At 39.7% G+C, this 24,476-nt stretch overlaps 2 protein-coding genes across 2 annotated transcripts; one reads left to right on the top strand and one right to left on the bottom strand.

Annotated features, from left to right (window-relative positions):
• Window positions 1–3,335: 3,335 nt before the first annotated feature.
• On the top strand, window positions 3,336–12,715 carry LOC121507244 (flocculation protein FLO11). Its single transcript, XM_041783486.1, has 3 exons — window positions 3,336–3,636; window positions 5,379–5,620; window positions 8,634–12,715. The coding sequence occupies exons 1-3, from the start codon at window positions 3,618–3,620 to the stop codon at window positions 10,101–10,103; spliced, it is 1,731 nt and encodes a 576-aa protein (XP_041639420.1). The 5' UTR covers window positions 3,336–3,617; the 3' UTR covers window positions 10,104–12,715.
• A 991-nt stretch (window positions 12,716–13,706) lies between these two features.
• On the bottom strand, window positions 13,707–22,887 carry myl9b (myosin, light chain 9b, regulatory). Its single transcript, XM_041782970.1, has 4 exons — window positions 22,735–22,887; window positions 16,683–16,886; window positions 14,555–14,716; window positions 13,707–14,460 (listed from the first exon to the last, which is right to left on the bottom strand). Exons 2-4 carry the CDS (start codon window positions 16,864–16,866, stop codon window positions 14,285–14,287), a joined length of 522 nt encoding a protein of 173 aa, XP_041638904.1. The 5' UTR covers window positions 16,867–16,886; window positions 22,735–22,887; the 3' UTR covers window positions 13,707–14,284.
• Window positions 22,888–24,476: the final 1,589 nt, after the last annotated feature.

The following is a 24,476-nucleotide window of genomic DNA, read 5'->3' as shown; positions in this document are numbered from 1 at the left end:
TGTTCAATTTTTTTTTAATGGAGGTTGTGATTTGTCGTTTAAGACAGTGGTTCTCAACCTTGGAGTTGGGACTCCATTGGGGGTTGCGAGACGCTTAGAGGGGGTCGCCAGATGCCTTAAAAAACTATTAATATTTTTGAAATGATTTTTTCGCACCCAATTTTCTTACTAGTATTTGCCACTTTTCATCCATTTCTGCACAATTTAGATCCATTTTTGCCTCTTTTAACCCAGTTTTGCCACTTTACACCAATTTTGCCAAATTTTTAAACCCTTCCGACCATATTTTTCTGCATTTTTTGCCAATTCTTAACAATTCTGGTTACTTTCCACCTGTTCTTGCCTCTGTTGACCCATTATTGCTACTATTAACTCCTTTTTTTACCAGTTTTTACGCCGATTTGTGCCCACTTTAACCAAATGTTAACAACATTTCACAATTTGTAATGCCTATTTTTGCAAGGTTAAAACACTTGTTTCTCACTTTTAAATCCAATTTCACCAAAATTTCCACACATTTTTGCCACGTTTAACCTATTTCTGCTACTTCCTAATCTCCGTACTATGACACTAAAAAGATATTTGTTGCTTTGATGAGAGTGGTTATTATTCAGGCAATGGATGGTGACTTTGCTCACTCCATGAGCCCCCAGTTTGGCTAGATCCCAGAAAGCTCTCCCTTTTATCCCCCTTGTGGGCAGCCTTATCTGCACATGACTTTTCTTCAGTGTGCATGGCTGTGTGTGTGTGTGTGTTCAAGTACAGTGAGGGTCCCGGTCTCTGGCACCTTTATTTTGGGGATCCTGGCCTGAAAAGGTTGAGAACCCCTGATTTAAGAGACTGCGTCTATACCAGTTAAGAACCACTGCTCTAAAGCACTTCCTCAAAACAATTAAAATGCCTCTATGAAGACATATGTTGGTGCATTTTGGCCAACCTGACATAACGCTTATTCATTTGCACTGATGTGATTTCAGGAAGAGAACGTTTTGATTTTCAGTATCAGGATGGTTAATGATGGGCTTATTCATGGTAATTCTTGGGTAGATTTAAAGTATTTTGAAGGCACCCCTGATGATGCTAGAAGGCACCCCAGGGTACCACGGCGCCCCAGCTGAGAAAGGCTGAAATAGAGGCACTAGTAATAACAGTCTTTCCATGACTAGATAAAAACTCCTTATTGTAGCTTTAAGAAGTATACAGTTGTCACAACATGAACACACTTGTAGGGGATGCATTGCAACAAGTTAAGAGGGCCACATATAAATACATTTCCAATATACTGCAAGATATTTTTAGAGCATACCCTTATTTACACCTATCTGCAGGCATGTGCCTGTATTAAGGGCATATCACACACTAATAAGTGGCATCTGAAACCCACTGAGTAAAACAGTGGCAGGACCGGAGAAAAAGGTAATGTTACTCCTGCTCGTTAAAACTTTGACTGGATGCATAAAAACCTTTTGGGATGTCAGTGGCATGCTTACATCACCTCATACATCTGAACAAAGTGTTTCTCCAATACGCACAGACATCACTGGGACACACCTACAGGCCTATTTCCTGGGAAGGCTCATCCATGATCCAAACAGCTGCCCTGTGGGGGGGTTTGTGTCTGTAAAGCCATTGATTTCAGGGCGATAATGGTTGATAGAATTGGCCTTTTAAAGTTAAAACTGTCTGCATTTGCCTCAGCAGCAGTGTGCTTTATTTTTAGAACTGGTTTTTCAGCACTTGTATTCAGTTGCCCTCTTCAGTGCTCTCCTTCCAACACAACGTTGAAGACTGGGAAATAAGTTGCCATTCTTAAAGGCAAAAACACTGAATGAAATTAAATTAGACCAAATGTGGTCTAAATGTAGTAAATCTATCATCAGTTAAAGAAATACCATATTCTCCTATGATGTTTACCTTTTATTTCCCCATTTTTGTCATATAACATTATGAGAATTTTTTTCCTCTTGTATCTGAAATCAATCCTGAAAGTGTTACCCTAGAGATTAATATCCATGGAAATGTGTTTCCTATGCTGAGTTAACAGTGAACTCACCTTCATACTGTAGTCCTAGGGTCTGTTTTAAAGAAAAAGGAGCTCATTAGCACCCCTGCTTTGTTTCACTGAATTGGTTGTATAACCGGGAAAGGGGTGAGGGGCAGCTCCCTGCAAAAGACATAAAGTTTAAGAGTATATTTTAGAGAGCAGGCACATCATTCGAAGAATAGGATATTACTCTAGGCCTTTTAGCTGTATGTGAGTCAGGGTTTGTGGAGTCTAGTAGCAAATTTAAAGTTTAACATTGAGACAAAGTTGTGAGCGAGTGGATGTGTTGTCCTAAAATTGAATTAACTTAGATTCTTGTCACCAAACTCTGGTAACATTTGAAGTAAATGTGCAATACAGCATCAAAGGTTTCTTTGATATTAAGATAAAACTTGCTTTTTCCCCCCATGTGCTTCTTTAAAGTTTTATCCTGTAAATAATCACAGAATTTGTCTTTTACAATGCTGTAGATCTATTTATACGATTTCAAGGTTGTTCAAATGTTTAATGAAGAGAAGTAATACTCAATAAAATGCACACAATACTTTCTCTAAAAGTATGGCTGTATTTGCTCACTGTTTGCAGACTTTAACTTCAAGATGACTCACTTTGTTGGCCGTCATTTCTGCTTCTCACACTTTCTAACACATTGATGTTGTTTCTTTTGTCCTACTGTATTACCTTGAGGCTTAAACTGTGACAGCTTTTTCAGTCTTTGCCAAGGGAATCTCCCAGAGACTAAAGGATTACAGCATCACAACAGCTCTCCACCAGCAGTCAGTTTTTAAGCTATAAGAATTTATGTCTTCTTATCCTTCAATGATGCTCTGTGTACAATGAGACTAAATAGCCAGGTTATTCATTTTACTGTCTGTACAGATGTGGTCACCAGTCGACGTCTTCGACGTTTATGATTTATGTAACCAGAGCATTTGGCTCAGCGTTACATAAGGGAAACCACACTGCACAGCCCTCTCCCGCACACTGTAATAAAAATGGCCACAATGGTTAAAAAGCTAACTACGCTGCTATATTTAAACGTGCTTCCGTCTGTGTAATCGAGCAGAGCCTCAGCCGTGTCGAGAAAATAACAATGTTTGAATGACTACGATGTTCTTTGAATGAAATGGTTCTCCCGTCAATCACAGGTACACGGAGCCCGTCTGCTTCCTCGCGAAGCTCTGCGATTGGCTAACGGCTGCAGCGGAGGCGTCAGAGAGGCGGACGATTGGCTGACAGCTGTTGATGAGGCGGGATCTTTTCAGCTGCGACTGTCAAGATTGGCAAAGAGCAGGCGCTGCTGCGTGCAGGTAAAAAGGAGCAAGCGACACAAACAGAAAACATTTATCGTGACTGAAAGCGAGGGGGGAAATGGAAACGGGCCGCCAGGTGAGAGGCTATCTTGTCGAGGAAGCTCAAATGCGACGCGTTTAAGTGCGTGAAAAAAGCGCAACACCTTCTGGTTCTTGGAAGAAAGTGGCGTTGTGTCAACCATCGTTCAGGCTCCCGGGCACGCTTTGTACAGCAAGCAACTTGGACAGCTGCGTGTTTTCAAGCAAGCCATCAACAAAGAATGAAAGCATTCAAACGAGGTGAGGGGTTTTTTTCACTATCGCGTACGAATATAACTCATGGACTATGTGCCTGCCTTCATGCTGTGTCTTCTTTGTTGGTTTTGCCTGGTATGCAGGCTTTTTGTTGCGAGCAAATGCAGCGTGTGTTTGTGTTTAAATTTGGAGGGACAGCTAGCCAGCTAGTTATCTGTGGAGGCAGGCATGGTGTCCATCTGGCGGAGTGACATGCGGGAGGCTGTGCTTTTCTGCTCGCTGCCTTTGTGCGCCCCAGATGGCTAATTTATCGAGTAGCTCCTCGGTTTTTCGCGCTTTAGTGTTACATTTCGTTTTAATGTCGGTCTTGGTCAGCGTCCGTCATTTCTCGTTAAGTGTGACGTTATCATTCAGAGAGAGCTGGCTGTAGAGTTGATGTTTAGTGTTTGACTGGTCTGATAACGGTCACATTCAAACTGTGACTGTACTAAAATAAAGTTTTAGTTACTCTTGAGCCTCCAAATTATTCTATTACAATTTGCACTGAATATTTTGAAAACTCTTAAATGTTATAACTTTCCTTTCACAGCACTGATTTGCCCACATGTAGAGGAAATACTATGAGAACAAAAAAGTGAACTCCCTGTCAGATGAAGCTAATTTGACACACTACAAAGCTAAACACTGTCTGAAATCTTCCCTTGCTTGATTCTAATCAACCCCACATTGAATGGGTGCAGATAAACCTTAAAATGTCCCATGTTCCAGTGCTCAGAGATGTGGGAATTTAACTGTTGTGGGCTACTCCATATCTCTTACTGACGCAGAGATTTCTATCAGGCTTTGAGTGTGACTACAAATGGGATTTTTTTTTACCATAGTTTCAGACAAAACAAGATTTGATTCAACCCAAATATTGAGAAACTATCACTTTAGTCTCTGAATAGCCAGAAATGTGAAAGCTGAAGGTGTATTTCATGCAAAACAATATACTGTACTTCTTTATCTACCACGATAAGTGAGTGCAAGTTTTCATGATGAATAAATAATAAATTAACCCAAGTGTTTTGGGGTATCTGCCATTTTGCAGCAACAGGGTCTAAAGTAACAACATTGAATTTGCATGTTTTAACCCCCCCCCCCCCTTCCTTAGCTTGGTGCAGGACTTCCCTTGTTGTCCAGGAATGCAGGAATCAAAAGATTTGTTGCAGCAGTCTTCTTGAGCCCAAGTGGCATGAGGTGAAAACAGCCTCCTTTGCATGGTCAATAGGTTCCTGGGCCACAGGCTACTGTGATGCTGATATGCACACAATCTTCTTTGTGAAGACAGGCGCTGCCCCCAGGGGTCAGGTTTCACCCAGCCCCAGAGAAAGACATTTACTGCATTCTGCAGCCCACCCCTGGGATCAGGCATGCTCCATTTTGAGGCAAGATTCTCTCAGTTGCCAACCAGTGGCAAATTTTGAAATAAATCTCAAACTGAAAGTTAAAACCAAAAGCCAGTTTTATGATAAACCTTACCCAAATTAGTTTGGTTGTGAGGAAGACACTATGGATTTTCTGTTTGCCCTCTTGGCTTCTGGATTTTGCTAGGTAGTTTTTAATTTTATTTCCGAAAGTAAAGCTTTCCATTTAAGAGACGCTATGTCTATGCTCTATTTCAGCAAAATAAAGATAGGAAAAGCACATTTCTAAGGACAAGTCTGATGCATTGGATATATGCAATGCAAGTAAACTAAATGACATTGGTTAACAGTGTGACTGACATTTCTCCTCGCCGCTCTCAGCTCTGGAAGATGAGCATCGCCCAGAGCAGGAGCACTCCTCGGCCGTGTCGGACAGCGATGACGGCTCCCCCCTTGACCTGTCAGGTAGAGGACTCTTTGGGAAGCGCCGTCGCCGCGGCAACCTGCCCAAGGAGGCGGTGCAGATTCTACGGAGATGGCTGTACGAGCACCGTTTCAACGCCTACCCATCAGAGCAGGAGAAGCTGAGTCTGTCGGGCCAGACCAACCTCTCTGTGCTGCAGGTAGGCAGAGGAATTTAACTTATTTTATGGTTTCTTTGTCAAGAAATGTCATCTGCAGATCTTTGCATTTTGTTTTTTTTTCTGCTCAGTAGTGGGATTTGTTACCAGTCTTTCTGTTGTTTTATAATAGAATGAAAATCTAGTTTTTTAGAGCAGGGATCATCAACTTTATTTGTCCAAGGACCTTCTTTTTTCTTGGCAATCACTTTTAAGAACCGAAATTTCAAGGGAACTAATAAACATTTAGGTCTTATTGACAAATTACTGTCAAATATTTAACCATTAACACTGAGATTACCTAAACTGCCAGTTGGGTGCAATTGAGACATTTTGTCACATTTTTCTTGGACCGTTGTTCTGCCCATCACAAGGTTTGGCCATAACATGCTTTGTTTAGATTGGGGGAAAATCTCTAGGAAACAGGTCGATGGTGTGGATTCTCAGGCATGGATATTGTACTCTCAAAGACCCTGAAGTGGAAAGTTGATGTGCAACGGATAGACACTCATCTTCAAAGGTTGTCAGAGATTCCATACTAATTGCAACCAGGTGTTTTGAAACAATATAATCGGTTTTTTAATGATCTGCTGTATCAAAACTTAGAAATAAAACATACCAAGAATAACCTGGTAAGTGAGGGAATTTCTGCAGTTTTTATAACTGACATTGAGGCCTTGTGCAATATTAGGTGCATTTGCATTAATTTTTGGGTCAATAATGAATAAATCTCAGTGTGTTTATGGTGGGTAATTGGTGCATTATGCTTTTAAATCACATTAATCCCATACTTTATGTTACCTCTTCAACACACTTTGGTCAAGCCTCTGCAACGTCTCCTTGCAGACACAGTGATGTCAAATATGTTCACCTCTGCTCCTTTATTTGGTGTCTAAGTTTGAAAAAGACAGTAGACAAGACAAGTCATCTGTACTGTGTATTGTTAAACATTTTCCTTTTTATTGTTTCTTTCTTTTTAAAGTCAGTGCATAAGAATTTTTTTTGGGGGGGGGGGGTGTTAAATTATTTTCATAATTTAAGATAGGATTGGGTGATATTTATTTTTCAGTACCATCATACCCTCCCTCAATTTTACCTAAGTATACAGTATTAATGCCAGTTGTTCAAAAATCATATTATACAGGCCTGCAGACAAAGTTTGCCTCTCCACCAGTGTTTCATTAAAACCTTTATTAAAATACGTCAGGTCTAAAAATAACAGCATTTATAAGGCAGTGTTTACATGAGTGCTGGAAGTGATTTATAGTTAAAACACTGTTCACCAAAGTAAACTGAGCTACATCAGGACAGAGGAGCAAACACATGAAAAATGATAATCAAGTGTAATCATATCAGATCTGGGAGTGTGAAGTAATGTTAAACAGATGAAGTTAGCCCTTTATTGTATTTATTTTGCTTCAATGGCCAGCTCTATCCAGTTGCAGTTTCACTTCACAAGAAGCTTATAGAAAATGTTAGACTACTTCAGCGGCTAAAATAACCACCTAGCAATGATAAACTTCATCTACAGTTTACATTAAAAGGGATAAAGAAAAGGTGAAACATTTTTTTAAAAACATTCTGTTGTTTTAATTGTGTCTAGCATTGCTGCTGCAGGGGATTATTAATAATAAACTTTATCATTTCTTCTCACTGATCTTAGGGTGTTACTAAACTCACATTGTCTTGGATCACATCAGCCACATCAACCACTGGTGCATGATTAACTGTTTGGCTTTAACAGTTTCACCATACCGTAGTTCCATGCCTGCCATGCCATACCACGGATATATGTGTGATGGTATAAGCCTGTGTTTGTCGTATGCCAAATAAGCCTGACACCTTTAACAGGAGTTCTGTCATCACTTTCATAGCATCTTCATACACAGGCAGTGCTGCTGCAGATGGAAATGGGCACATACTCTCAAGACTCTGTAAAATTGCATTTATTATGCAGCACCATCTTCATGATGGTAATTTAAGCGATACTATGGCTATTTTCTGATAGCCCTGGATACGGTATTACTGCCCATTCCAAATGTACAAGCTACATACACTTCCTTATTTTCTTTCAAAATAAAGCAGATCTGTATCCAAACAGGGAGTAGGTGACCCAGGGTTGCATCATAAGGCAAAAACAGTTTTTAATGCAAATTGTGGGATTACAAAGTGACCAAAAAAGAGAACAATTAACCGCAATAAACTACATAGAATCTCAGATTAATAGCAATAAAAAAATATATATATAGTTTGACAGCCCCAATTAATAGAGTTTGATTGTTTCATTTTTTAGCCTAATGGTTACACAGTTCAATAATCTAGTGTTGTAAAAAACCTCACCTCACCATTAGACTAGTGACAGGGCTGGAAGGTGTCAAGACTACAGGTTTTTTGTAAGACATGATGATGATGAACTTTATGAACATAAGAGAAACCAAATAGTACCACAGTACTGCCAAACAAACAATATCAAGAATTGGACTTTCCCAGCTCCCTGCTCACTTCATTGCATCAGTAGAAGGAATTTCCTCTTTGCCTCTCAACACAGACGGAGTTAGTAGAGGCATCACGGATCAGCATGAGGCGGCAGCAGAGCCTCTTGTTCTGCAGTCACTTCACTGGAATGCTTCTGGCTGCTTTCTCTGTGGCTCAGCATATTTGAGCTCAGCGCTTCATTATTGCCAGCTGTCTGAGGGCTCTCATCTCTGTCTGTCTCACCCTCTCTTTTTTTCTTCCCTGTGTGGGAGGCTGCACCACTAGAGGGTGAGAAAGGCCTCATGTACAGATGCAGATGAAGGGAGTGTGTAGGCGGTTGTTAAGATCACAGGGCTAAGATCATTTTTAAAGCTTGATTGTGATGCAAGGGTGCAGTTATGATTAGGGCTGGTTGGGTCTGAGGCCGTCGGGCAGAAAAAAGATGAATTTGAAAAAAGCAGACAGTAGTTTCTTTTTATGAAAGCATCATGTAAGCAATCTTTCGGTAGTTTTAATGTCGAAATTTCCATTCTATTTTCAGATCTGTAACTGGTTCATCAATGCACGCCGACGCCTCCTCCCAGACCTCCTTCGCAAAGATGGCAAAGATCCCACCAAGTTCACCATCTCCCGCAAGGTCGGAGGCAAAAGCGAAGGCCCCTCATCTAACGGAGGTGGCGCCAGCTCTCCAGAAAGTAACTCTTCCTCTTCTTCCACTCAGCAACGCCCATCTGTCATCCGCTCTGCTCCCACGTTGGATCTCAGCCTTCTTGGTAACACGGCTACAGCTATCCTGACAGGAGCAGGCTACCCCGGCAAGGAGGGCTCAGTCCAGGCTCTGATGAAGCTTGATACACAGAGTCTGCTGAGGGAAGCAGAGGAACAGGGGGCTTCTCTCTCCAGCACAACAGCAGCAGCTAGCCCCACCAGCGGCCTCTTTAACACACCTCCACCGACTCCTCCTGAGCTGTTCCCAACGCACGACTTCAGCGACCTGAGGCTCCTGGTGGATGCAGCTCTGCAGAGAGCAGCAGAACAGGAAAATCTGAAGAGACTCAAGGAGAGCCAGAACAGACCAGCAGAGGCTGTTAAGACTGAACTAGTGCAGGCTTACAGCAGTGACATGGGGCCTACACCGCCTCCAGAGGACAGCCAGCAGGTTATGGATCCTTCAAGGGTGCAGAGTCTGATGGAGAAGGCAATGGCTGCTCCAGCTTCACCCGTAGCTTCAATATCAGCCTCTGTAGCAGTCCCAGCTCCTGTTTTAGTCGCAGCACAGAGGCAGTCTCCTCTTCCAATGAATAAAATCATCTGGAGCCCAATGGAGAAGCCTGCTGCCAGATCTTCCAGCCCAAACCAGCCTCTTCTTATCCCAGTGCCAGTTTCTGCCTCAGTCTTAGTCCAGCCGAATGCTCAGAATCCAGTTGCTGCTCAAACGTCATCATCAACTCCAACCTCCAGCCCTGCTCCACTCCCCTCTACATGCTCTACAGTGCCAGCTACAAGGCCAGCCTCGGTGCCATCTCCTGTCCTGCTTCCTGGCAAGCACAGCCCCCCCTCCGTCACTAGTCCAAGCCAGGGCTCAACCCAAAGTATAGCATTTGTTTCGACAGCCCCTGCCCAGAGAGGAGTCCCACTTTACCTACCGTTCCACAACTCCCCCCTCATCCCCGTCGCTGTCACTCATACGTTGCCCGTTTCAACCACACAGTCATCACCAGCCTCAGCTCTCGACTCTACACAAGCTCCAACAACTCCTCCTGCTTCTGCCTCAACAACTTCCCCTCCTCTAATGGCTTCTCAGCACACTCCTCAGTCTTCTTCCTCCTCTAGCAGCAGTAGTAGCATTAACAGTAGCACACAGAGGAATTCAGCAATAGTCCCCAGCGTCTGGAGTGTGGTCCACTCTGAAAGCAGACAACCCACCTCTATTCAAGTGGTGAAGACCCCCATTAGCAGTGTGTGGGGCCCACAGCACAGTCTGCACACCGTGAGTGAGACTGTTAACTAATAGCTGGAAGCTATTAGTGTAAATGTTTAGAGGCAGAGATCTGACATTCCTTTTGGCCAGACAACAATGTAAATAGGAGAATGTATCATCATCCCTTTCATTAAGACTGTGCCTGCAGAGAACAGGGAACTTGGAAAAGGTGACTTCCAGAACACTAGGTGTGCCATTTTATTGTCTAAATATGTTCAGTAAGGAGGCACCTGCTGGTTATGAACAATCCCCAGTTTGACATGAAAGTAAAGTGCTTTTTTATTTTTAAATGAAACGTTCACATTTCTTTCCACATGACATTTATGAATGAGGAGAAAAATATCCAGTAATTGTAAATGTTTCAGTCAGTGTAGTCTCCAGCACCAGCAGTTAGCCTCTTCAGTAGCAGTACCGGACTCTGTTGAATGTACAAAAGTCAGTTTTATCATTGGCTAGGCTGCCTGTCATTCATCCCCCCCAGGAGGAAGGGAAGACAGGATTTCTCATTTTTCTTGCACATCTCCCCCTTTTCCTTGGAGATGAATAGAAGGGAACGTGATTGTACTCAAGCTTGTCTGAATGTCAAGCCTTGACTTTCATACTCGTATCTCTTCCTCACTTCCTGTCTTTTTAGAGCAAAGTGACTACATTGGCCCTCGTTATTATCTTGCAAGCTTTTTAACACCAAGTATTTGCTTTCCTGGTTCACTTCCAGATATTTTTTGGATGAGAGCGAAGCGTCTTCTTTATGTGTAAATACTTCAGGGACTGATGTTAAGGGGGAGACTGGTTGAGATAGGATGAAGCAAAGAATGTCGTATTGGATATGTTACAGAAATCAATGTCAGTGGAGAGGTGAGCAGCTTGGTGATCTGATGACATCACGCTCTTACATTTTCACTGAAACGTTACACCTGCTGCTGAGAGTCGAGGCACCTTTTCTCTTTGGTGCTGCAAACACTTTTAATGTCTAATCCTCACATTTAGGGATGATAATTTATTCGGATTCTCCTGTCCAGTGAGCGTAAGGACCTGGTCAATGTATTTCAAGCCTGAATGTCTTACATTAGGAAAGAAACTCATGAGTAAAGTGTCTTGATAAAGCAAATGTAGCAGATCAACTGATAGAGCTCATTTTTTTCCAACCAAGGAGGGTCATAGCATTAAATCAAGTTTCCCATCAGATCTCTCTGCCTGTTTAGAAATGGTTTTCTTTAGCTCATTCACAAAGCTGTAGTTTCCATGAAACTGTCTTAGCATGAACACTTTATGGCCACATGCTGTCTGGACGGTAGCATAGCATGATTTGGCACAGTCACGGTCCAGAGCTGTGCCTAGGTCAGTCTGTTACATTCAGAGAACAAATGGAGAACTGGTAGTTTATATCTAAACTCCAACACTCCTCTACTTTCCATGTTTTTTTTGTGTTAGTCGCTCCTCACTGCCAGTTTTGATCTGTGGATGTCAGTGGAGTGTTTTTCTTTTTGTTCCAGGTACTTTCTAAACTGATGTACATTTATACCTCAATCTCCACAGGTCATGTCAGGCTTGTTTCATATGTAGAATACTAAGTATTAAAGTAATATTTTTATTCATCATGCCACTGTGACAACACCTTATTGGTTATTGAACTGGATATGGCTGGCTTAAGTCGAGGCATCCTTTTTATAGCTAGGTTTCTATGTGATTTTAGATGCTCCAATCAGATCAGACAATGTGATTTATGTGTGTAAATATTTTCAGCCGTATTCTTTTTGTTGGTTTTGTATAGGCATGAACTTTGAAACTGTAGTTTCTTTACAGTCGAATGCATTCAAAATGTTTTTCAAGTTCATGTTGTGAATCATAACCGTTAGCAGTATGACTGGCTGCTGTGCCTTAAATCTACGACTGAGGGATAATGTCTCTTTTTTTATATAAAACTTCTCAATAGTCTGTGCAATATATGCCTTAAACTTTAAATGTCTGTTTTGTATAAACATTTCAAAGGAATAAAAGTTCAGTTTTTTCATAAAACAGTTGTCCTGATTTTTATTTTCCTGCAAAAATAAAATGGATTCAGTTATTTAGTGTTGAGTCTCTAAAACCACCTGATTCACCAGTGTGATGGCATCATCATTGGATGTTAAGGGCTGTAAACATTTCACTAACCTTGAGCAATAGACCTGAAACAATCCAGTTTCCAAAACAACATTTAGACATGCACAGAAGGATCCAGAAGGATTTTTCATGGGTGTAACCCACTTACTCACTTTTTAAAGTAGTATGAAGCATTGTATTTAGTGATGCAACAAGCACGAAGAGCAATTGTGCTAATTCTAGATATTGTTGATGCCCAAACTGATTATTTTATTGTGTGATTACAGTAGACATATTTTTGTTGCATTATCATTGTTCAATATTCTAGAGTAAAGCAAGATTTGACCCCAATATTTAGCTCAGTGGTTCATGCAATTCAGCTGTGCACTGCTTTTCCCGTGCTGACCCGTGTTAAATTGGTTTTATTTTAAGAATAGAGCCTGACAATTCCTTAACTGTACTATTTTTTCAGTTTTTTGGTAAATCAGTAAATTTGAAAATTCATGGATAACAATAATAAGTATATTTTAGCATTAAAAATATCACTTTGGTTAAAGAGCTTCTACATATTGGTGTATTAACCACTGCAGAAACATAAAAAATGATTTTGGTAATTACCAATGCTGTTAATTTAGGGCAGCTGTGGCATAAACCTTGCTTTGGGTAGGGTTAGGGTGGTCTAATAAATTTGTTAAGCACTGTATATCACTTTGACAGGTATTCAGGCCCTATGCAAAAACACTTAAAATCTAGCTCATGAAACACATGAAAAACAAATTCCAACCAAACCATGCAAACTCCTAATAAATGCCAAGTTGGCTTTCATGGTTGTTGCACTGAGAGGCTTTGGTCAAGCCTCTCTAACATCAGCCCATATTGTTGGAGGGCTGCAGTGATGGTTGTCCTTCTGGAACTTTGTCCCGTCTCCACACAGGATCTCTGGAGCTCAGTCAGGGTGATCATCAGGTCCATCAGGACCTCTCTTACTGAGGCCCATCTCCTCTGATTGCTCAGTCAAGCCAGGTGGCAAGCTCATAGAAGAGTCCTGGTTGTGCTAAACTTCGTCCATTTGAGAATTACTGAGGCCACCATACTCTTGGGAACTTTAAGTGCAGCAGAACTGTTTTTTTTAGCCTTCCCTTGATCAGTGCCTTGCAGCAATCATGTCACTGAGCTCTGCAGGTAGTTCCTGATATGGATTTAATTTGCCACAGGTGGACTCCAATCGAAGTGAAGAGACATCTCAGCCATGATCATGAGAAATGGGAGGAACTGAGCTAAATGCAAAATGTTTTTGCAAAGGGTCTGAATACTTATGTATATGGGATATTTTAGGGTTTTTCTTATTTTTAATTACTTTGCAAAAATGTTTCAAATCCTGTTTTCACTTAGTCTTGAAGCCGTACTAAGTGTGGATTAATGAGAATAAAATTTGGGTTTTTGTTTTTTACTGTAGTATCAGGCTGCAACAAAATTAAGCATCCCTACCTTTGAGCCATGTAGAAGTACAGACCAGAGTACAGGGACTTCAAATAACCAAGCACACATCTGAACTTTGTTGCGGTCACTGGCATGAAAAAACTTCCTTTATTTGCCTGAGCAACTTCTAAAGTGAATTCCTTCAGTAATGCAGACAAACCTGATCCTTCAACAGATACACAACTAGCTGAAGGGGGGAATACAAGCTTTAAAAAACACAAGTGGAAGTATGTATCACTCTTAAAAACAACTTGAATGATGAATTTTTATACATTTCTCATATACAGGGATGCAGTGCTTGTGCAGGGGTGATGCTAATTTGCAGAGGCTAAAGAATGCTGGCACTGTTTGAAGCACTGAAATTGTCCATTTAAAAAATCCATGATGTTCTTGATGTGTCTGAAAGTCCAACCTTGTTCCCTGCATCAAACTACCAGAGTCAGAACATGCGCAGACCCCAAATGAGGTCCAAGCTCCTACTTTTTTTGAACATACCAAGATCATCATTAATGTAACAAAATATCCACTGATTCTTAAAAAAAAGACGTCATATAAACATTTTCTCTTTGGCCTTTAAGGCCCATAAAGGTAGGAACTAGGGACTCATTTAAGGTGCAGTCAGTCTGCCGGTGCGAGGAAGTCAGTTCTCGGCTCTACTCATCATCCTTGTCTTTGGCGCCATGTTTGAGGATGCGGGTGAACTCTGCGTAGTTGAAGTTGCCCTTTTTGTCAATGGGCGCCTCTCTGAACAGCTCGTCCACCTCCTCGTCTGTGAAACGATCACCCATGGTGGTCAGCAGCTCTCTTAGGTGGTCCTCATGGATCACACCTTAAAAAAAAACATCCCAAAAATTGGAGGTGGAGTCAGTGTGAGTGCATTTTGGAGTTTATCCTGCATGTTTTAGGGTGTTATTCTGACTCACCAGATCCTTCCTCATCAAAACAGGCAAAGGCGTTGCGGATGACATCCTCGGGGTCGGTTCCATTAAGCCTCTCTCCAAACATGGTAAGGAACATGGTGAAGTTTATGGGCCCTGGTGCTTCACTCATCATACCCTCCAGGTATTCATCAGAGGGGTTCTTACCTGAAGAACAACACTTTTAGATAAATCTGCTCTTTTTGGGACTCCACATCCTTCACATTTCTGTCTTCATGCTTAGATATAAACACAGTAGAAAAACATTGACACTATAAATATATTAAATCATAATTTATTAACATCAAGAAGTGCAACTTCTGTTTCTAGGTGACCTTTAAGAGCAACATTTTAGGTAGTTAAACAAAGGAAATTAAAGTGTATGCCAGTGACTCCACATTATACTTCAAAAGAATCAAAGATTTGACAAAGACAAATATTAAAAAATAAGCATTGAAATTGAAGCAGCAGAGCTCAAGATAAGGTCATCCATATCAGGGTTATAGGGAAGAGCTTTCTGGGGCCTAGACAAACTGGGGGCCCATGGAGGTTAGGGAAATCATGATCCGGTGTAAAGTAATTCTGTGATAACCATATTTTGTTTTTGACCTGAATAATTGCCACTCTTATCAAAGTAACAAAATAATTTTGATTTATTGACTGTTTATTATCTGTAGTGCAATGTAGCCTTTTCCAAAATAGAAATTACCTTTTGTAAACACAAAATTACTTTTTTATTTAGTAATGATGACAATGTAGATGAGCACACTTAACTAAACCACTCGGAAAGAAATGTCCGACTTCATAGTGGAGCCATGATGAAGAAAATGGGCTACAGAGGCAACAGTTGGCAATAATTAATTACAAAAATGCAAAGATGGGTGTGAAATGGTGGAAAAGCAATTAAAAAGTAGCAAAAATTGGTCAAGAGTGGCAAAATTGGGTAATAGAGAAAGACATCGACACTGCAGTGGTAAAAATGGGTTAATAGTGGCAAAAGGTTGACATTAATGGCTAGACATAAGTGAAAAGGGTTCAAAAGTGGTAAAAATTAGTTATTAAAATGCAAAGATGTGAAAAATGATTTTAAAAAGTGGCAAAAATTGGAAAGAGGTGAAACAAATTTGGCAAGAAAGTGATTAAAATGGGTTTGATTGGTAATAATGTGGTACAAATTAGTTAAAAGTGGCAAAAATGGGTAAAAAAACAGTAGCTAAAATGGGTTTGATTGGCAATAAGTGGCAATAATGTGGTAAAAAAAATGGGTAAAAATGATTTTAAAAATGGGCAAAAAAGTTGGTAAAATGGGTTTGAGTGACAATAATTAATAAGGATGTGGTAAAATTTGGTTAAATTGAATAAAAAGGGCAAAAAAAGTGTTTAAAATGGGTTTGATTGGCAATAATTGACAAAATCTGATAAAAATGTGATAAAAGTGGCAGAAAAATTCCCAGAATGAATAGATAAATGAGGAAAGGGGAGAAAATTAGGAGTAAATATGCAAAAGTCGTTAGGAAAAGGTGAAAGTTGTATAAAAAGTTGCAAAATTCTTTTAAAACAGCAAAAAGTGGAAAAAATGGTTAAAGGGGCAAAACCTGGCTAAAAGTGGCAGAAATAGGTTAAAATTGTCAAGAAAAAGTTTTAAAGGGGTTTAACAATGGCAAAAATTTGTTAAGAGCTGCAAAAATGGGCAAAAAGTGGAAAAAAGTGGTTAAACATGAAAAAAGTGGCAAAAATGGGATGAGTTGCCAAATAAAGTCATACAAATCACTACATAAAGTAGTCAAAATGGATAAAAAGTGGCATGAATGAATGAATAATTCGACAGAACTCATTAAAAGTTTTCCCTCTCGAGCTCCAAAATGAGGTAATGGTTAGCCAGGATGAATGCTAGCACCAATGTTACTGATCTGGCATATGTATATTGGCATCGTTGATAAACTATGGCTGGAGATGCCCCATTCTGTAGGTTTTTCAGGGGCTCAGCCAATTCTGTGGGCAGATTTTTGTCAAGATATCATTACTGAAAATTACAGTTGTTTTTACCAGACTTTGGGGGACACTGGCTTTAGTTACAGGATACATTATATATATATTCACACTGTATGTTGCCTTAAAAAACAATTCAGTGTACCCAGAGAGGCCAGCATGTCATGCAGATCCTCCTTGTCAATGAAACCATCTCTGTTCTGGTCGATCATGTTGAACGCCTCTTTAAACTCCTGGATCTGAGACTGGTCAAACATGGCGAAGACGTTGGAAGTGGCCCTCTGGGGGCGCTTCTTGGTGGTCTTTCCCTTGGCACGCTTGCTTGACATCGTGGCGACTTGATCTGAGCCTGAGCACAATCAGAAAACAGGATTCATGGATTAGATGGAAAGTATCTCACTTTTTTAAAACTGAGGGCTGAATACAGGAAAATATAAGGATGACAGGGCAACTAAATATGAAATCAACATGGATATCATTGCCTGGACATTACATTAGTTTACTGAGCTTAAGGGAAACCTTGAAAATGAAGACATGTTAACTTTATGATTTATATTATGGTCTTTTATAAGTATGATCAACAAAGAAACACTATTATAGAGTAAATTCACATGTAAGCTGCAGCTGTGGTACAGTGCTGTATAGTCATGTCAAATGGGCACATTGTTCTTCTTTCCATACTCACCATGATCTACACCACTGCCTTGGAGTCCACTTCACCAAAATACACTTATGTTTAAATTAAAAAGGCTTAAAGGATGACACATGTGGGCAAAGATCTGGAAAGATTACAATGCCATCATATGAAGTGTAGATTTATTTTCTAAATGTTCTTAAAATGTAGAGATCTAGTCTGTTTTATAGTACATAGATTTAACAGACCACCATGTTCAAGTAGGACAATATGTCTTTACACACAGGCTTCACAATATCACAATATCTACAAAAAGATATGTTGAATGAATTATAGATGTTTTGCATCGGTGTAGTTCTCCTGTCACTTCTTCTGCAGTGAGAATCCCATCCTCCCTGAATGTCGGGTACAGAGATGGGTGTGAAAATGACATGCTGTGCGCAGTGCGCTCTGCAGCTTTAGCTTCAGATCTTTCCAGAATTAGACCTGTCACTCATGTTCAACTCTGCCAGGATATGTCAAGCATGTGTGCGAGTTAGTGTGTGTTGTGATTGTGTTATATCCAGAGGGTAACAGCAGACAGAGGATGGGCAGGAAGCAGCAGGTGTGTGTGGCTGATGAGTCACAGATGAGATGACATGACATCAAGCCCTGATAGGCCCTGAGGTCAGCTGATGATTTTATGTGACTCAGACTCACACAATAAGACAATGAGCTGCATATGAAACTGCTCACCGTTCTGTCCAAAGATTAGACTTTGAAAATGGCAGTGTAAACTTTTAAACAGATTGAGATGCAGATTTTTTTCCATTAATGGTAATAACTTGAAATGAAAACATGTAAAATGAATTATTTAAAGAACAAAATTACATTCTTACAGGTGATCCAAAATCCTTCAGATAGCAGCCTTTAGTCACATTCAAGCATCCTGAAATGTCTAAAAAAGTGATTGTACGCTCCTGTTTGTAGTTTTTAGCTGGATATGAAAAAGAGAGAAAATTATCAAAGATTTGTTTTAAGCCATGATGTGTACAAATGTTAGGATGCCAAAAAGTAAAATAAAAAGAACAGAGGCAACTTTAAGGGATAAATGGTTAAATAATTGCAAGTAATTAAAATTGGCATAAATGGGTTGATAGTGGACCAAAAGATGGTAAAAAGAGGCTAAAAGGTTGCTTTAATGGGTTACAGCAATGGCTCAAAATGGTGAAAAGCAGTTAAAAAGTGACAAAAGTGGTAAAAATTGGTTAAAGAGGCAAAAAATGCCAAAATGGCTAGATAATGGTGTAAAAGGGGTTAAAAGATGGCAAAATGAGTTACAACATGCAAAGATGGATGGAAAATGCTGAAAGTTGTTATAAAGCGGTAAAAAATTGGTTACAAGTGGTAAAAATTGGGTGCAAGTGGTTAAGAATTGGTTAAAATGGCTGTATAACTTAGTAAAAGCGGTTAAATATTGGTAAAAATGAGATACAAAAATGCCAAGACATTGAACTAATGGTTCAAACAATGCACAGAAACTCTAAATTTCAACACTAAAGTTAAATGATATCTACTGTGAAGCAAATTTAAAGCACTCATTTTAAATTTCAGTGAATAATTTGATCATAAATAAAATCAGGACCCCCTCAGACCCCCTAAAGTCTGACCTGTGTCTTAATAGGCCCAGTGACTTCTTTATTTATCACTGAATTCCTCATTTCACTCTGCATCATATTTTTTTTTTACTACAAGCAACAAAAGATAATAGATAAATCCAAACAAAAATATAATTTTAGTGAGTAAACTTTAAAAACTTTCTAAGAGGTGATGATGAGATGGGGGCACCAAATTGCAATCTCAAAGAACTGCCAAAGGCCTAGAGCAGGCCCCGTTTGCATCAATGAAGCCTGAGTAAAGGTTAAATCATCATCTACAAAGCATTACACATGATGACTTAACATTTTTATAACATTTATAAGAATAGCTATGAAACCGTTTTTGTTCTCTACAAACTGAGAGCTTCATTACTGCATCAGTAAAGCATTAGTATCCCTAAGCCAAACCGCCTACCCTTACCGTACCTCTTGAAGCATTACATAGATCCACAGATCCAGGGGTGGGGCAGGGGCAAAAAAATCTGTCTGCTCTGAGTTAGTCAAAATGAAATTCCCTTTCAGCATACTGTATGGATAGTTTATATGTCTTTAGCTAGAAGCAAATGCTATTAGATCTTTTCTGGTGGGATTTTATCAACAAATGTATTTCAACTTTTGACAGCAGGGTATGATTTTTTTTTTTTTTTTAATGTGGGTTGGGGGGGGGGGGCTCAACTTTTTACAGCAAAAGTAAGGTAGGTCCAAGGAAAAAAGTCCGGCATCCATTGTCTTAAATAATGCATTTATAGTATAAATATAGCATTTATAATTGTGTTTATAACTGACATATAAATTAGTATGTAATGCTATATAAACAATGAGTTCACTTTAAATGCTTTACTGATTCTTATAAGTGTGTGGATATTGTAAAGTGTGCTATTGATTAAAATACTAAAAGAAATCAGAAAATAAATAAGAAAATGATGTTCAATCCACAGGGAGCACCAGTATCAACACAAACCTAACATTCCTCACCAGAAGCTTTCAATACAGGATAACAAAGATTGAACCATAACCAGGGCTGTCAAGATTAACTGCATTAATTGCAATTAACTATGATCTACAATTAGTGCACTAATTTCTTTAATCACATGCTTTAATATCCCTTTCCACAAATATTTGGTTAAGCCACTGCAGCGTCTCCCTGCAGCCACAATGATTTAAATACATCCACCACTGCTCCTTTATATCTCATTTACTCTGAAATACTCACAGAAAGCTCAGTGGACAAGTCAAGAGTCATCTGAGGATAGGGTTTTAAAATATTGTCTTTTTTACTGTTTGCTTATTTCCTAGTTCCTTTTTCCTGGTTAAGTCTTAGAGCTACCTGTAAAAGCAGTTGTTGCTAGTCTGTAAGTCAGTGTTTAATTCTAAAAATGACTCATGAACAATTTTATATGCAAAATAGTGGAATTTTTCAATGCAATAAAAAGGCTGCGATTAATTGTGTTTAACTACAGAAATCTTAGGATCAATCAAACTGAAAAACTGTAATCTTTTGACTGCTCTAATCATAAAATTTAGGAACTTAGGAAGGAACTATTTACATGCAAAGTTGTGTCTGGGTGCATTTTAAAGACTTTTTGTCTCGAATCTACAGTAGTTTCTAAAGATATAGCTGCACCAATAAATAAAATACCAAAACTCCCACATGCTGTCCTGTGTCTGTAGAAAAAAAAACCTGCAGTAAACACTGGGGTTAAAAAGATAAAACAAAACAAAACAAAAAACCTTAAGCAAATAGGGAAGTGAAAAATCATGCAGTTCCTCAAATGTCCACTAGGGGCTGGCTGCAGAAGCACGGGGAGTCACATACACATCCCATGTTAACAGGGCCACTTTTGCAGCAGAAATAAACATATTTACAGCCTGGTTTACTAAAAAAACAAATGTAGTTAATGTTTATATGGGCTAGCGGTGCATAATTTGTCTGGGTTTTAAAGTAAAACTGAGTTATGTAGCTGTTTGCTGTGAGGCTTGTGGCAGACTCTCTTTGTCTGTTCCCAGCCTGACAGAGAGTCAGTTTGAGACATTGTTTTCAATATGGCCTCTGCTGTGTATTGGCTTCAAAGGCTCCTTTCAGTAACGTCACTCAGGCTTCTTCTGGTATTTTCTACAGTCTATGATGACAACACAAAACTCATCCATTTCTCTCCTATTCAAAAATGTACACCTTGTCCCTTGTTACCAACTGAATTTGATCACATTTCAGCAGCATATGCCTCTACACTGATGTATTTTCAAGCACACAGCAGTAACAACATTACAGAGTGTACCCCAGCACTTATAAATAGCTCTTTGCTGTCCTATATTCACCAAATCTCTGTCTCCAGGGGCTCTGTCTGTGTGATACCGTCTGTCATCATGTTTAGTAAGCTGCTGTAAGGAATAATCCCAAAATGTTCATGTCTGCCATCTATGTTATTCAGAAGCCTCAAAAAGGGCTGAGCAGCTTTGAATATCTTATCATTTCAATGTTGATCTCTATACAAATGAAAGCTGCTTTAATACATGGGTGGAACTATAACTTTCATGGTCAACGTAAATGAGTAAGAAGAGAACTTGATCATCCATGGCAGTATTTGCATAAAGACTTCAAATCCAAAAATTGATCCGTTGGTATTTAGTAAGCAGGAAGGGAAGTTTTGTTAGCAATTATGTATTTTCTTTCACACACTCATGCCATCAGTATTCATCCTTCTTTTCTCTGTCCGCAGACACATGTTGGATCACCCATCCCTTTCCTTCGACTACTGTTTGGCTTCTTGTGTTCCTTCGTGTGCCAGACAAACGAACAAATCTGGAAGGTGTGTATTGTTGGCCCAAAGCCCTCCCATTCTCCTTGTGAGGAAGCTGGAAACAAAACAGTGTCCAGCTCCAATTTACAGCTACAGGAAGAGAGGGAGAGGAATTCCTCAATCCGATTAGGGCTACTCTCTCCTTCTCAAATGCTTCTCTATACCCACAACACTCAACAGTTTCATTACGCTACAATTGTGTAGCTGTAATAGAATTTGTTGGGGCTTAAATAAAGTAGTTGTAATGTAAACAGGAGCTAAATTTGGTCATCTCTACTGTGCATTGTTTGGCTGCAGTTCTTTCGCCTTAGGAGGGCTGATAGCTCTACCTCTATTTCAAGCAATCAATAATCAGGACGCTTAGGGTGATGTAATGTTACATTTTCAAGGTGCAAAACAAAGAATTCTGCTCTGCAGTCGCTCTGAGATTAAATGATGCAACAGCTAAAAATGATTGAAATATCAGCCAAGATTCAACTATTTCCTGACATAAACAATGTTAACATTTCTCTAACAGGCCTCAGCTCGGCTCGCTCTGACAAATGCATTTGTTCCCTGTCCACCTCCGCAGCCCCTCTGTGGACCCTTTTATCCTCTCAGATGACAAAGCTCCTCTGTCCCCTCAGTCCACACGCACGGACTCATGCACCCACTTTGATATCACCAAACAGTGAGGCTGTCATCCCTCTCCCTCAATCTCCAGGTCATGTAGGTCACTGCTTCTTAACAGAGGACACCAACAGTCAGGAATTCCAAAAACAAACACAGAATGAAGTAAAGGTTAAGCTCTAATCACCTTCAGAGAGGCAATATCAGAAGTATGTGTGATTGTGAGTGGGATCTAAATGGGCCATTCAGAAATTCCTGTGTCTAATGTGCCATAGTGATGACATGGAGGTAAACACATTCACAAAGCACATTTATGTAACATAGATAGCTTGTGATCAATAAAGTCTCCTTCAATCACAGATCCACTCCAGACAGTTTTTCTGTAACTTTATCCTCCTCTTTCCTCTTGGCACTGACACTCGAACGCTCAACCTCCAGACAGAAAGACACTTCTAGACATTCAAAAACACAAAAACAAGATTTAATGCTCTTCGCTGTGAATAACATGATCTTTCTCACCTTGATTTCAGGTAGAAACTATTTGGAAGTCCCTCAAACTCCTGTTGTCTGGCTCCGACACAGCAGTACAAAAGGGAAACAGTCAGTCCTACTGGAAAGTTTGTTTAAAGAATCAGACTCTCCGGTGGGTCCCTCCCCTTTCCGCCCTGACCAATGGAGAGGCCGGCCTGTCCGTACAAAGACATCTCAGGCAGGGCCATTTCTCCATACAAGGCAAAAGAATGCACAGGCTGCAGCCTGCTACTGCCACAGACGCTTCTCGGGATGTTTGGGAAAGAGGCAGAAATGACAGGAACCACGATAAGGCTGCCTTATTTAGAGAAAAGGGCCTAAACATTTCAGGGAGGCTCTGTGTGGTGGAGGGTTGGAAACATCAGGGAGAGAGATGTGAGCAATTGCAGAGCAGTTCTGAAAGTCTGTGTTTCTGTTGTGAGACTGTGTTTCCTTAAATAGGCAGCTTGGATGGTCATCACCACTGAGAACTCAGTGTGCAGGGAACATCTTAAATTATGTCATGGTGGTAACATCTGTGCTGCTGGATCAGAAAAGGTCTTATTTTATTCAAGAACATAACCTTTTGTAAATAAATGTTTAAATACAGCAAAGTCACTCAATTAATTCTTTCTTGGTCAAAATGTTTTCTTCCCTAGACAAAGCAGTACATAATGTCTGCTTTTGTAATTAGAACAGACATCACAAATAACAAATTTATCTTAAAGTCTTTTTATATAAACACTGACAGAGAGACTGCAATTTAAAAAAATACATATGTGCATGAATCTTGTATTTGTGATGGTGTATGCCTAGTCTGGGTGTATTAAAAGTCTTTTACATTTAGAATTTGTTCTTATTCTTTTTTACAAGATAAAAATATGTAAATATTATGAATGAGTGCATTCAGTCAAAGAAAGGGATGGTCTTGGTTAAAAAGGGAGCACTGATGCCCTCTGCTGGCCAACACAGGTTATCATTTCTGATAGGGGCTGAACAATTCTCAGTGAGTAATAACAGAGTAATGTTGGGGGGTTGTGAAATAGTACTGTCTGGCTGTGAGGATGAAGTTGTAAACCAAGTTAAAAATATGCTCTAGTGAGCTACATGAAAACTTTGCTACAAATACAGGAATAGATTATAAATTATTTCAAGTAATCAGAATCCACTTTTTTGGCCTGTATGCTTATGCAACAAATAATTTGACTCCAGTTAGCTTTGCTCTCAATGTGCATGTATAGGACATTAAATATGATAAATAAATACAAGTGAAAAAATTAACTCTGTGACTGCTGAGTGGTCATCAGAGTAACTCTGTGACTGTTGGTCATTCATAAGAGTGACAACCTTGATGAATAAACTGTTTCTTTGATGGGCTGTTTTGGTGTGCAGTTGCCTGTAACACCTACCAGAGGGGAGGAGTTTAAATAGTTTGTGTAAAGATGATTATATTTGTAGCTTTACAATATTCATTTTTAACCTATATTATTTCAGTTTTAGCATTATGTCATCAAGTACTCTTACAAGCAGAATTACATCTGTAGATTCTGTTGTGGCCCTTAGCGTCCACCTTGGTACTGTAAAATACATTAAAAGTCTCATAGAGTAGAATCGACCAAAAATGTATATAAACAGGCCCCATATTTTATTGCTTTAATCTGTTTTATATAGCTACTTCCAGATGCAAGAATTTATAAATTAAAGAGTAAACACAGATGAATAGGGATTTGTCTCTATCAACTTATACCCCT

This window comes from Cheilinus undulatus, linkage group 3, assembly GCF_018320785.1.
Source record: "Cheilinus undulatus linkage group 3, ASM1832078v1, whole genome shotgun sequence".
NCBI lineage: Eukaryota > Metazoa > Chordata > Actinopteri > Labriformes > Labridae > Cheilinus > Cheilinus undulatus.
The sequence above is the reverse complement of the archived record's forward strand: the minus strand, read 5'-3'. Positions and strand labels throughout refer to the sequence as shown.

What these genes read in the sequence shown, in the direction of transcription:
- LOC121507244 (XM_041783486.1), top strand. An exon ending in CCAACCTCTCTGTGCTGCAG is followed by an intron (nt 5,621 to 8,633) that starts GTAGGCAGAGGA and finishes TTCTATTTTCAG; the next exon opens with ATCTGTAACTGGTTCATCAA.
- myl9b (XM_041782970.1), bottom strand. Translation starts at nt 16,866, where the DNA reads ATGTCAAGCAAGCGTGCCAAGGGAAAGACCACCAAGAAGCGCCCCCAG. An exon ending in TGACATGCTGGCCTCTCTGG is followed by an intron (nt 14,717 to 16,682) that starts GTACACTGAATT and finishes GTTGTTCTTCAG; the next exon opens with GTAAGAACCCCTCTGATGAA. An exon ending in TTTTGATGAGGAAGGATCTG is followed by an intron (nt 14,461 to 14,554) that starts GTGAGTCAGAAT and finishes TTTTTTTTTAAG; the next exon opens with GTGTGATCCATGAGGACCAC.